The sequence below is a fragment of the Strongylocentrotus purpuratus genome, unplaced genomic scaffold, assembly GCF_000002235.5.
Source record: "Strongylocentrotus purpuratus isolate Spur 01 unplaced genomic scaffold, Spur_5.0 spur5_contig_856, whole genome shotgun sequence".
NCBI classification, from domain to species: domain Eukaryota; kingdom Metazoa; phylum Echinodermata; class Echinoidea; order Camarodonta; family Strongylocentrotidae; genus Strongylocentrotus; species Strongylocentrotus purpuratus.
The window spans coordinates 552,728-566,988 of record NW_022145564.1 but is presented as its reverse complement, the minus strand read 5'-3'; the positions used below and the strand labels follow the sequence as shown (position 1 = coordinate 566,988).

At 37.4% G+C, this 14,261-nt stretch overlaps 1 protein-coding gene across 1 annotated transcript; it reads left to right on the top strand.

Moving 5' to 3' along the window:
- Positions 1–7,758: 7,758 nt before the first annotated feature.
- On the top strand, positions 7,759–11,552 carry LOC105440687 (myosin-10-like). The gene is made up of 4 exons (XM_030996666.1): positions 7,759–8,865; positions 9,151–9,214; positions 9,897–10,186; positions 10,611–11,552. Exons 1-4 carry the CDS (start codon positions 7,773–7,775, stop codon positions 11,189–11,191), a joined length of 2,028 nt encoding a protein of 675 aa, XP_030852526.1. The 5' UTR covers positions 7,759–7,772; the 3' UTR covers positions 11,192–11,552.
- The last annotated feature ends 2,709 nt before the right edge of the window (positions 11,553–14,261 follow it).

The following is a 14,261-nucleotide window of genomic DNA, read 5'->3' as shown; positions in this document are numbered from 1 at the left end:
ATTCCACTTCATACCAGTAGAACATCTAACTGGTTTCAACTGGTTTACCTGGGGAAGAAGAAGACAAAAAGCACGCACAGCCTAGCCGGGGAGCGCATATTTTTTGTTTAGCCAGTTCAGTCAAACATACTGTGCAAACGACTTGAGACAGAGCCGTGTAACATTACCCTAGTCAGTATATTTGGATTGCTGGAGCTGTACATGCGTAGGCCTATAGGCCTTACTCGTTACATGTCTTTGTTTCTCGTTAAATCCATCCTCTTCTCTTTCCTTATGTATTTTTTTTTGTATTTCCTTCTCTTTCCTTCAGTTCTCCTTCGTTATGTATTTCTTTTGTGCTCCTTTATTCTATCCTTTTCTCTTTCGTTTTTTATATATTTCTTTGTTTTTCCTTCAATCTATCCTTTTCTCCTTTGTTATATGCATTTCTTTGTATTTCCTTCTCTATCCTTCAGTTCTCCTTCGTTATGTATTTCTTTTGTGCTCCTTTATTCTATCCTTTTCTCTTTCGTTTTTTATATATTTCTTTGTTTTTCCTTCAATCTATCCTTTTCTCCTTTGTTATATGTATTTCTTTGTATTTCCTTCTCTATCCTTTAGTTCTCTTTCGTTATGTATTTCTTTTGTGCTCCTTTATTCTATCCTTTTCTCTTTCGTTTTTTATATATTTCTTTGTTTTTCCTTCAATCTATCCTTTTCTCCTTTGTTATATGTATTTCTTTGTATTTCCTTCTCTATCCTTTAGTTCTCTTTCGTTATGTATTTCTTTTGTGCTCCTTTATTCTATCCTCTTCTCTTTCGTTTTATGTATTTCTTTGTTTCTTCTTCCATCTATCCTTTTCTCCTTCGTCATCTATTTCTTTGTTTTAGTCTGATATAGTTTCCCTTTCTCAACCTTCTATATGTATTTCCCTGTTTTTCCTTAGTCTAGATCTATGATCCTCTTAGCTCTTCAATTATGTTTTTCTATGTCCTTCCTTTGACTTATCCTCTTCTCTTTCCTGATGTGTTTCCTTGTTTTTCCTTCTCCCTTCCCTGGATGCGTGCTTGCGCTGACAACTTAGACTCTTTTACCAGTGCACTTCTTGGAAGCGCATATTTATTTTACACAACTGTTTAGCCAGTTCAGTCAAACATACTGTGCAAACGACTTGAGACAGAGTGTAACCTTACCCTAAGCAGTATATTTGGATTGCTGGAGCTGTTCATGCGTAGGCCTATAGGCCATACTCGTTACATGTCTCTGTTCCTCGTTAAATCAATCCACTTTTCTTTCGTTATGTATTTCTTTGTTTTTCCTTCTCTATCCTTCAGTTCTCTTTCGTTATGTATTTCTTTGTTTTTCCTTATAGTCTATACCCGAATCTATAATCCTCTTAGCTCTTCTGTTATGTATTTCTATGTTCTGCCTTTAACTTTAATATCTTCTTCTCTTTCCTTATGTATTTCCTTGTTTTTCCTTCTCCATATCCTCTCCACTATCCTTTATTCCCTTTTTATCATCTTCCCTTCCCTTGGTGTACGTGCTTTGCGCTGACGACTTAGACTCTTTCACTAGAACACTTCTAGGAATTTTTTCGCGAATATTGCTAAACAGTTGTGTAACCAAAGAAATTCGATCATACACAGTATGTCCTCCAAAATCTCCCCATGGCTAGACAGATGCAGAAGCGGAGTTGAGACACCCTGTGTATAACAAAAATATGCGCCACCAGCGCCACCAGCCCAGCCTTTGCCGGGCGGCGTTATTTTTTTTATGCGGCACAGATTGGGGCATGGTGCGTGTTGAGCCTATGGAAAGTACGTTCTTTCCCTTCTGAATAGTGTCTGCACGTACGTGAGACTAGGCATGTTCGCTAGCGCATTAGCGCTGCTAAGAAGTGTGAATATCCATCGCGAACTATGTGTTTAGATAACATTCCTCTTCGTTTAAGTTAATTAAGTTGTATTGACTAATCATTGTAATGTTCTCCTTCTTGACGTGCTGCCTCCTCTTCAGATTTCCAATTGCATTTTAATTGTTGATGTAACACTATTAAAAATAGACCTCTACTACTAGTACGCACACGACCACTATTAGTCTGTAAATCAAGACCCCTTTAAAAAAAAAACCCCAATCTGTGCCGCATAAAAAAATAACGCCGCCGGGCGTCGTAGTTTCAGGATCATGACATCATCGGCTGGCAGCAAGTAAGTAGGTGGAGGCGTGGAGGTCGCACTGCTTTGGTTTGGTGGAGATATAAATCACATAGGCCAGATTCTGGACTAAGATGTATACACAACACACAAATCGTAAATAAAGTGTGCATGGTGCAGTGCATGGTTGTATGCATACAATTCATTCTGTATTATGTAGCCTACTCATAGAGTTGGCAAGTCCACACCGTTAGGGGCGCACTTTGAACGGGCTACCTTCTGCACGCGCGAGTTGGTTCAATCTTTTTTCTACCCCCGCTTTTGCTCTGGTTTTTCCCAATTTCATGTAACGTCAGGCGCGGATCCACAGGGGGGGGGGGTGCGATGGGCCTGCCACCCCCCCCCCCCCCGGACAAATCAACAAATTCTCACGAATTAGACTCCAAAAAAAAAAAAAAAAAAAAAAAAACAGTGCTCTAACCCCGTACATAATACACCATACAGTAATATATGAAACATCATAGTTCCCTCTCCTCGACGTTGATGGTTAATTTGGTCGACTATGATGCATAAGAATGATTGAAACCTCAAGAATAGCCATATCTATATTATAGGTTTTATTATGATGATGATAGGCTCAAACATTGTAATGATGGATAGAAACTAGAGTGGAATATTGTGCTTCCACCATTAACATGGAGAGAACTATTGTAACGTTTGCGCGTGAGCATGAAGGCAGTGGGCAGATTACTGTATGCGATTCAAATAATAATTTCATGTTTTCATACCACAAGTCGAAGGTCGGTTGATCATTCATTAAAATCCCTCATCCGTTACTCCTGTTGTACACGATACATGCCTTATAAAGAGCTACACTCAGTAATAACTAGACCTACTATGTAACATGCTTATCTAGCCATACGACAAATCTGTATGGTATTGAGCGTGTAACGTGGTTGTGCGCGTATTCAGGGCGAAATCTGTACAAAGATGGCTGCTTCCAGCTCGATGATTAGGAAAGGGAAGCTAGATGAATTACGACATGAAATCTTGTCGTACAAACCAGGCAAGATTGTACCTTGGGAAGATGAACGAGTGGTGTTTCCTGATACGCTTGTCATTGGTATGATTGATCTGTCCATCCACATGTATGCGGATAGAAGTATAATCCCTGTCCTCCTGAGACGCGCTCTTTATGGAGACGTAGAGGCGAGCAAGCTTGCTGATGAACGTCAAACATCTACTAAGGATCAGGAGGAATATCTCACTGGTTCTATACACGTCATCCGAAAAATTGGCTCAGGTTTGTACATTGAAAAAAAAAGTTATTTTGCGTGTAGAAGTGAAGTAAATGGGTACCTGGTAGGAATTTATTCCTTGAAACGCCGAGCGCGTAATAGCTGCACTGCTAAAGCTAGGGTAATTATGCATTATTGTAGGGCGCTTTAAATAAGAGACTTCTGATAAATAAGTGTTAGGTGCTATATAAGCAAGGATAATTATTATTATTATTGTTTGTGTTTGTTGTAAGTCCGAAATGAAACTATACGCCTCCATTATGAACATGTATCGTTGGAATAAAGGCTATTTCATTAACCTTAAGGTAGCTTTGTGGTAAAATAATGAATTGTATGGGCAAAATATGTTTTTGATATTACTTAACCAACGGAATGCTCTTTGTCCTATTAAACTAGCGTTGTAAAAAATGTCTAAAAAATCTAAATATGTCGGGTAAAACAAATTATTTATCTTTATTTCTTATTTTGTTCTTTATTGTCTATAGAAAAAAATAATTCACACGTTCCTAGAATGAGAGAATGTAAACCCAACGGCCCAATGTGTAGTTAACAATTGATTGATTTGTATGTTTTGCAGACGAAAATAAACTAAATTCAATTCTACTATGGAGGTTTGATAAACCGCGCGATGATCCTATTTAGGCGTGAAATTAATTTCATGTTTTTTTAAAATATTTATAAGGTGTTTTAGTTTCTCAATACCAGAGGCAGTACATATATTCGAAATCATGCAATTAACATCTTACTGACTTGACATCACATTCAGAATAATCAAAATACAATTCAAAAGTATAATTCTTAACTAACATCAATTGCTAAACAAAACAACTCTTTCATACATTTCCTTATTCGTTTGCTTAGTCATTTCATGTTCATTTTCTGCTTCTTTCAAAAACGCTTTATCTGTTGAATTAAATAAAAATGTATAAATGCTTGAACATGAAATATTATAGTCTGTCAAAATGTTTTTTTTTTTAATAAAAAATAAAAATACAGTACTACCTCTGAAAAGAGAAAAACTCACCCAGAGAGAGAGAGAGATTTTGGTAGATACTACACTACATCGCAATCGTACGTTATTCATCAATGTCCTAGCTATACTCACTCTCTTGAATTGTATAATTATATTTGCTAAATATCAGTCTTCTTTAGTTGTTTCATTTTTGTATACTGAGGGTATGAACCATGGCATGCGCCTGAATAACCATTAACTACTGACATCATCCTACCTTTATCGCCTGAAAGGGAGAAATATGTGAACACTTGCGTTCTCTTAAACAATCATTGTTTTAAAAGTAAAAATAACCTCTTAAAATTCCGATTACATGGCACACATCAATTACACGGAGCGCAAGATTTCATATTTCTTTGAAAGAAAAAGAACCGAATAAAAACAAACGATTATGTGTGAGCAATAAATTAATTCAACATGCCAACTATCTGAAACAATTCTTGGTTAGATGATTCCACGACTTTCAAACTCATGTAAGATTCCCTTTATGGAACGCATTCAGTTCACTGTTTATTATTTTCATTAAATGTTATTGCACAAACAATTCATTCATTTGTGTTATTCTGGCATATTGCATGCAATTTAAAGCACTACCCAAGCTTGTCTATTTTGTTCTTTCTCTACTTCTGCATGTAGGCCAGGCGCGTACGCAGACGAGGGGGGGGGGGGGGGGGGGGGATTAAATCCCCCCTCAATTTGTGTAATGTGTGGTATCTTTTTTGTCAAATGGTACAAAAGGGTGAACAAAAACTGACCTTACCCTGTCCCCCCCTCCCCCCCCCCCCCTCCCCCGCCGGTTATTCAGCGGCTGGCTGAGTCGTTGCGAAATTTTCGAGCGCGATTTTCAAATCCCCCCCCCCCCCCCTTAAAAAAAATCCTGCGTACGCTACTGGTGTAGGCTAAATATCATGTTCATAGTATCCAAAAGGTTCATCTTACAAAATGTATCAAATATTTCAGACGAAGAAACTGTACGACACCTTGCCGGGAAGGTTGGATGTATGGTGCTGTTACTAAGGTGAGTATTAATCTTCTCGCTCTCCATATTCACATGGGCAATACATATTTGAATGATATAGACTACCATTTTTTGTAATCGCATTGTAATGCTGGTACGCTGCAGTAGATGGTGGCTTTGGAATATTTATATGGGTAAAAGAAATTGTGTTTTTTGGAGATTGAAGTCAATATAATACTGCCGTTTTGCTTGTATATTAATGCAGATACGTTTGGGCGGGAGGGGGGGGGGGGCAATGTCATGGTTTGCCCCTAGCAAAATAAAACTTAGATTCGCCACTGTTTATCACTTTCGTCCATTCAAACATGATTTTATAATGTTTCCCCTAACTTCTGTTAACCGAATTCGACAGCAAGGTGCCCGAATATGTTCGATATATTTACATCTTTAATATCGAAATTATGAAGGATTTACGGTCATAAATTACGGCGCTTGAGGGCGCGTGACATCGTTCTGATACCGCGGACCGAAATAAACACATTTTTCGGGGCAATGTGGCAAGGAAAATCGGCAACAATTTCTTTTCGTTGAGGTGGCCTTCGGTAGGGGCGGGTTGAGAATCAAATTGTGTGCATGTTATTATCATTACCTCTTTAATTATCACCACGTACTGATAATGACGATTTTGAATTTGTGCATTATTCTCATTTTATCAGACCGTCTACTTTCGACAATTACCAACAATGGATCAAGATAATAAAGAAGATTACAGGTGAGTTTTCCCATAATCCTTTACGCTATAGGTAGGACGAGTATCTTTAAACAATTGTGAATTAATAAACAATTGCACTGTTGATACACACAATGCAGTGATATAAACCACCGTATTGATTACAAGAATGGACAAATGAAGATATGAATAAATGAATAACATTACAAGCCATATTATTTTCACACATGAAACTTTTGAATATGAAGGTTGGTAATTTTTATTTACATATAAAGATTTATGTGATTGACCATGCTATTAAATGGGTAGGTACGTGTATCTAACGATAATGACACCTGCTATAGAATGGTTTTTTTTCAACAGTTATGACTAGGACATAAAGCAATCGATGAAACAATCATAAGTCATGCAATATGACCCTAAAATCAAGTACTTATCTTAGTTTTCTATATTATCCATTATGCATTCAAGCCCTTAATAGCACCTCATCAACTTTTCGACCATGATGATATCGTGAACTCTAAAACGCCCTTCGTCAGTTCAACATGGGAGTTTACAGACAGCACATGGTACAAATGACCCCAAATATCCACAGATCTTTTACACATGGAGAAGTTCCACTTTGAGCATCTTAGAATAAAAAATGCCAGAGTCCTAGCTGTGCTTCATGAATATCTTTTGTTTGCCCTCTTGAAAAGAATACTTCGATCTGCGTATCATCGAATGTACCGTTGGTGCATAACTGAATAATGTTACATAACTTTCATGAACGCATATCCAGTATTCATCTCTGGTGGGTTTTACCTTTTTGGTACAAATGACCTTTATCTGCCCATTGAATTTGAATTGAATTGATTGAATTGAATTTCTTTATTGTCATGCACAAAATAAAATGAAGGCATAAAAATCGTTTTACAGCTCACATTTGTATAAATATAACAATACATTAACATATCATAGACAGTAACTACAAATAACATAAATAACATAACAATGTAATGTAATTTAACCTTTCTGTTGAGAGCCAGAGGAATTATTTGATTATTTGTACTCCCCTGGCTCCCAACAGACAATATTAACTTAAATAAATGCGCAGATTGTATCTGTAAACTCCGTTATTGTAAATTAAATACCTTTTCTTTCCTTGTGCATGCATGCTGATACTTTTCTCTTTTTGTGTAGGCCTGTATTATTATATAATAGACCCATGTGATTACAAATTTTCATTTTCATAGTTGTAAATGTATAATTATCTCATGACTATGGCTATGTTTACTCCCTTTTATGGTTATTCTGCAGTCTCTTTTCTTTTATCAATTTTGTCTCCCCCCCCCCCCCCCCCTCTCCATCGATCCTTCTCTCACTTGCCAGTTATATTTACAACCCTAGAAAAAGGTTGTATACTCTATGCACATACAGCAAGTTTAATGGCAATATTTGAAAGCACAGATGTGAATGAAAAATGAACAGATTCGATCCTTACTCTGGTGTAAAAATATACTCCCCCCCCCCCTCTAAACAAAAGGGATTAGGTGACACATGTGTGGTACAAAGAGGTCATAAGACGATTAAATGACTACTTTCAATTAAACTGATTTTGTTGTTGTTGTGTGGATAGGTCACGTCCCTATATGTGCCATGGTAACTACCGGGCAAAGTGAAGTCCTCGAGAAGGCAACAAATAAACTAAAAAAGCTCGGGGTCACTGACGTCTATGACGTACCTCCCATTGGTGACATTCTCTCATATGACAAACGATTGCATTGGCTTGACCTCCTCCATGGATGCCTGAAGAAAGGTGACAAAGGAATATCTGCTGACCTATTACAGCTGTATTCTTTACCCAGCTTTGAACGGTTATGGAACCAAGGGAGAAAGGGTGTCACAGAAGCACAGAAGAGGCACGGAGAAGACATTAGAGAAGAAGAAGAAGCAAAGAAGTTACTCCGAGGTAGAATTACAGACTTAGAGCAGGAACTCAACGAGTCCCGTGCAAGTCGCTCAAGCATAGTCAGTGAAAATGAAAGACTACAAGATACCATGAAGGTTGAACAAGAAAGGCGTGAACATAGTAAAAGGGCAATGATGGAAAACGAGAAAAGAGCAACACAGATAATGGAGACGTACAAGCAGAGGGAGATGGAATTTGAAAAGAAACTACAATCAAGGGATCTGCGTATCGAAAATTTACAGGGGACAGAAGAAAAGGCAAAACGTCAGGTTGAGCAACTAGAGACCGACAACGAAGAAATGATGACGAAATTAGTGTCTAAGCTGCTACGGGAAGACACTTTGACAAAAACGCTAGAGGAGAAAGAGCGGAACGAGACGACTCTAAGACAGCAAGTTGAAGAATTAAAGAAAGGAAGAGAGGGAGACAGAGCAGGAGCTGAGAAAGAGAAGCGCTCACTGGCAGCAGAATTGACGAATATTGTACAGGAGAAAGAGCGGAACGAGACGACTCTAAGACAGCAAGTTGAAGAATTAAAGAAAGGAAGAGAGGGAGACAGAGCTCGATTTGAAAAAGAAAAACGAACAATAGAATTAAGCTGGAAGAAGGAGCACGCCTATAAGGAAGGGCTTTTGGAGCAACTTAAGCGTGAGACCTGGAAGCTGAGAACCAAAATTCAACTAGAAAGTGAGATACGATCAGCAGAGCAGAAGAAGAAAGCAGAGACACCTCAATGGAGTTTCATTCCCTGGGTTGGTTCTGGAAAACAAGCTCAGAGTGGTAAGACTTTATTTTCCAATCTCAATTTCCTTTAAAAGTTTTAAAAAACAAACATTGTACTTAAAGTCCAATCCAATTTTTGTGCTACTTTTTGAAATATGTATATATGTGAAGCTTATCAAATCCAATAAGGTCTTTATAGGTCCCTTGCTACCCCATTTAAGCTATACTTTGAAATTACTTAGAATACCGATACAGTGAACGATAGAGAACATTCCAAATGTGTATCTTAAATTGACCCCCCCCCCCCTTCTCATTCAAACTGACTTCATTACTTCATGACAGGCCCATCATCATTTGAGGATAATTCAGCCGGAGGACTGGGAAGGAGTGATACAGTACAAGCAGGGTGGGATGAAATATCTTTACTCTTTACATGGCAAATTGACAATAAACGCATTATTTCTCTTATAGTGACAACACTACTACGGTATGTACTTTGGTGTGTAAAATAAGTGGTGCTAGACGGTCAATAACAGTGCTAAAAGTACGGAAACAGTTATTTTCTATGAATCCAAAATCAGATTTAGAAATTTCGTGACCACCTGTGATAATGTAAACGCAGTAGTGAATAAAATATCGAAACTCATTAACAAAGAAATGAAAATCTTAGCTGCATTCCAGTCTACAGTGATTTGAGTTGAAAGTGAAATCCTTTAATGAATTTAAATAGATTTTAATAATTCGAGCATGTCGAGCATGGTCTCTAAATGGGATCGCTGTCTATTTGTGTCAGTCAACTGCTATAGGTTGACTTTAACAATGAAAACGTTCTGTAATGAAACAAGTAGAAGATGATACTCTTGATTAGAGTTATAATATAACATAATCCTCTTTAGTCTCATTACGGGAAGAACTTATTTTGATTAGAGTTATAATATTACATAATCCTCTATAGTCTCATTACGGGAAGAACTTATTTTGACTTTTTTTTTCCTTCACCTAAGTAAAGGTTTGTACTAATTTTAAAGTTGATTCGTCATACCTACGTTCTTTGACCGCCCCCCATGTTTGTCTTTTTACCATTCTAGAGAGGAGCCCCCAGATGATGAGTTTGCAGACATCTTAACGAAGATAGCTGACGATCTTTACGATGAAGCCAAAATCGACAGCCTTGCTGGTCAGCTGGGAATCCTACATGGTGATATACAGAGAGCGCTCATGACCAATATGAGGTTCGGCCGTGTTACCAGTGATGGAACTCGTCATATGCTAAAACAATGGAGAAGAGGTGTGTCCAGGGAAGATGAACGGATTGAGCTAACGAAGGCACTGCAAGCTGCCAAGTTGGTCAACCTTGCAGACCTGTATCTCAGCGGAGGTAACGTATATTTTCATTAAGAACAATTGTAGTTTCGTAATCGAGGACCCCATTCAACACTTCAGTAACATGATGTTCTATTCGGTATACAATAGGGCCCATGTGTTTATAGTCAGATTGATGGTATTTTCTGAAGCAAATTCGTTTTCCACATTTTTACACTGTTGATATAAATACTAAGGTGACGTAATGCAAAGAGGAGATACTTTAAAAGAGCTTAGGTACAACTTTCAGTTAGCATTTTCCTCACGAATAAAAAGCCAAACAGATACTTACTACCAACTTCAAGTTCTCATTTACTACCTGGTGAACATTAAAAAAAAATGAAATTCACTGCGATAAGTTCTACACAATCATAATAAATCAATTTGATGTGTTTTGAGAAATAAACCAATTACCTGTTTTCTTTCTTACTGCCGGTTAGGTTTAGAAGAAGAACAGATCGATGCTGAATATGATAAAGAAGGCGTCAATGGTGAGCAGCTCTCTACTAGAGATGAGGCCTCTCTAGAAGAGGACCAGGCCAAAGGACAGACCGACACCCAGGTACTGCAGGACGCTACAGCAAGCAATAACTACACTCCTCGAGATGGGCATACAGGAGACATGGCTTCCAAAACCCAGGAGGACTTGACAGATGGAAGTAGGAGTCAGCATCATGACAAATCACCGGAGAGCAGTAGACAGAACTTGGATGCATCTGAAGTGACTTCTGGAGACGTGTCCTCTAAAGAAATTCACGCTGGTGATGATATGACCAATGTAAGTAGCATTAAACCTGCTGACCAATCGTCCGTACAAAAAATGCAAGTCCTACCTGAAGATTTATCTGAGATAGCCCCTCTGGTATCTTCTGGTGGAAAACCCGACGAGGAAACCACCATCTTGGAAGAAGAAGATCTGGTTTCTCAACTCGTTCTCATTGATCCATTCCCGGAGAAAATAATGCTCCTTTTCCTCCTAAAGATCATAATGGATGTTCCCCAGAGAGTACTCAATTTATAAATCACCAGAGAATCTTCATCAAGCCAAGTGTACTAACAAAAAAACAAAAATCTAAGCTTGTGACGGTCCAGGTTCACTCTTGGATGCTTCATCGGGCCGACCGGTCTCTAATGCCATATGATTCTTGACCCGTGAACATGGTGTTCCGGTCAGGGAACGTCAGGAAAGAACTGCCCTTCTCTGATAAACCTTTCAAAGACCCTTCGGTATATTCGGCCTGGTGAAGCGTCCCACAGTAGACGTATGGCGTCGTAAGCGGGAAAAAATTAAGTTGATTTCTTTATTACATTTGATATTACATGTATTTCTAAGCATACTTTGTTCATGTTATATTGTAAAACAGCATCTGAGGAACTAACACTTCAACAAGCTCTACTTCAAGTTACTTCGTCTTTTCTCGTGCTTTTTCCATTATATTTGTCGTTTCATTGCATAGTTTTTGTGATATAATTATTATTGTATTGTGTTTTGCATGAGAAATAAAATCATTTGAATTATTGAATTATTAATCAATTACCTGAATGGTTGAGAACAGTAATATACATAACCTTCATTATCATTAACCAAACCATATTGTGTTTATTGAAATGTTAAAACTTGTATCCAAACATCGCATACATAATTTCAACTATGCTTTTGTTAATAATATGACAAGAATTGCATGCAGAGCGTGATTTTTTTTCAAAAAGTAGGTTTTTATTTCTCTATTGGTAAGTTACATGATATAGAACTTCAATTAATGTTAGTAATTTTTACAATTGTCACTTATTACAGCCGGAGCAATTTTGATATATTTTTAAACTTTAATCTGTCAAAAAAATATTAATTATGGTCAATCATTTTAATGTTCGAATTTCACATTTCATTTAATTGCTTAAAAAGAATAGTTCGAAGCAGAAGAATCGAACTTTTTCAATTAAAAAAGTTGCAACGCCCGTTTCTAATGTTGTACCTACCACCAGTTTGAAATAGATAAGAAAGTAAATGAATACATTGAACAATAACGAAAAACATGAATGAATAATGAATATTAAAGTAATGAACAAACAGAAATACAAAATATAAAACTTTGAATGTATAATACCTAACAAACTGTAAATAAGTGTCATGAAGTGGTTTGTCATTGTTTCACATTAAAAATAGATATTTCATTTATTTTTTTATTTATTTAAAATTCTTTAATTTTATTAAAACACATTCACGGCCCGAGAGGTGAATTGCAGATGTTTTTTTTTTGTTTATTTATTTTTTTTTACAAAGTATACATCAGTAACACGTAATACATATGCGTATTAACATTGTGGCAGTAAATTGCAATTCTTTTTGTACATATAATATATAATTGTGCTTCTACGACACCTGCTCCGGTTACAATTACTCCGCGGCAATTCAGTACATTATTCAAACTCCCAATCCCAACCACGGACAAGAAACCTTCACCGCACCCAACGCCAAGACCATGCAAGCACAAGCCCAGCCCCAAAACAAACAACAAATTCAACCCCAACCTCACATCCCTGATGAAATAAAGCCTGGAGCAACCGCCGCCGTAGCATTTGTCGTGTCGCCATCGTTGTACATTATGGCACATTACTTAGTACATATTCAGAAATCTGAATATTATAACCTATTTGTAATAAAATTATGTTAAACGATTATGAATATTTATTTTTTTTGAATTTCGAATGAATTACATGTTGGGATTGGAAATTGCATAGCCAGATGGGTAGTGTATTTTCTTCAATAACAGAAATAGAGACAATAGCAGAAACCAATAATAATAATACTCAGCTTGTATATAGCGCGAATTACATTTAAATCTCTAAGCGCTTCCAAACTTGGAGATTATTATCCCTCACTGTTTTAGCTGTGCTGCCATTACAGCGCTTTAGCATTTCAAGGTACCCATTTACATCACCTGGGTTGAGTGTGGCAAATGTAGATCAATGTCGTGCCAAAGGACATTAGTGTCGCGGCGGGACTCGAACCCCGATTTGTGATCAACAGTCCGGTGACGTAACCACTCGACCACGACCCCAAATCTGGGAATTATATAATCAAATAGATGCTACAATGAATTAAACAAAATATATTTTGTAGGTAAAATGCAGATTTTCTTTTATCGTTGGACCAATTTAGTATTAAAAGGTAGGGTAGTGTAAACAAATTATTTTCGCATACACACATGGTTAAAAGGTTGCAAGGTAATGATCGATATATCAATAAAGAAGCAAACAAGATTTTGCACAATTAAATCTGATTAAGTTGCTCCCATGATTGGTATCATTCACATATCACATTTCAAATTAAACATTCAAGGCTTTGGTAATTTGAAAAATTTAAGTGGGAAAGTATCAGTATGAAATATAAGGGAGAAAGAGAGAGAGAGAGAGAGAGAGAGAGAGAAAGAGAGATAGGGAGTGGGAGCATTGGGTGACCAAAAAAAAAAAAAGTTCTGTCTTGTTTGGAGCCAAAAGGGCATTTACCACGAATTGATTTTTTCTTCTGGCTCTAAACAGGCAGTTCATATTTTAAAAGAGAGCTGTACATACGATATATATGTAAATAGAGAGAGAGAGAGAGAGAGAGAGGGGGAAGAGTGTGACTGGTAGGAACAGATGCAGAGAAAGAAAGATGTAGAGGGAAGGGGATATGGACGGATGGAGAGAGAGAGAGAGAGAGTTAGGGGAGGGAGGGAGAGGGTTGTCGACAAGTTTAAATTCCGCATTTTCACGATTTTATATTAGTAATCATGGGCAGGGGTAAGTTGGTTGCAGAACTTTTGAAGAGTCGTCAATGAAAAAAAAAAGCCTACAGGTGGCGCTCTTCCTATTGAACAGTTTTTCCAGCAAGAGTCGCGTAGTGTCGCATCAGATAAATGAATGTTGGCCTACCCTCAAACATGTTTTCTCACTCTCGAGAAATAGGTTGATGACTCAGATGACCCCCTCTCTGTTTAAAAGGATGCTTTTTTTAAAGATGAGATGTGTCTCTCTCCGAGAATAAATAAGATCCCCGAGATTCATTTACTCCAAGTCTTTGATGATATAACATTAAAGAGAAAAAACAA

What these genes read in the sequence shown, in the direction of transcription:
- LOC105440687 (XM_030996666.1), top strand. Translation starts at nt 7,773, where the DNA reads ATGGTAACTACCGGGCAAAGTGAAGTCCTCGAGAAGGCAACAAATAAA. An exon ending in TGGAAAACAAGCTCAGAGTG is followed by an intron (nt 8,866 to 9,150) that starts GTAAGACTTTAT and finishes ACTTCATGACAG; the next exon opens with GCCCATCATCATTTGAGGAT. An exon ending in AGTGATACAGTACAAGCAGG is followed by an intron (nt 9,215 to 9,896) that starts GTGGGATGAAAT and finishes TTACCATTCTAG; the next exon opens with AGAGGAGCCCCCAGATGATG.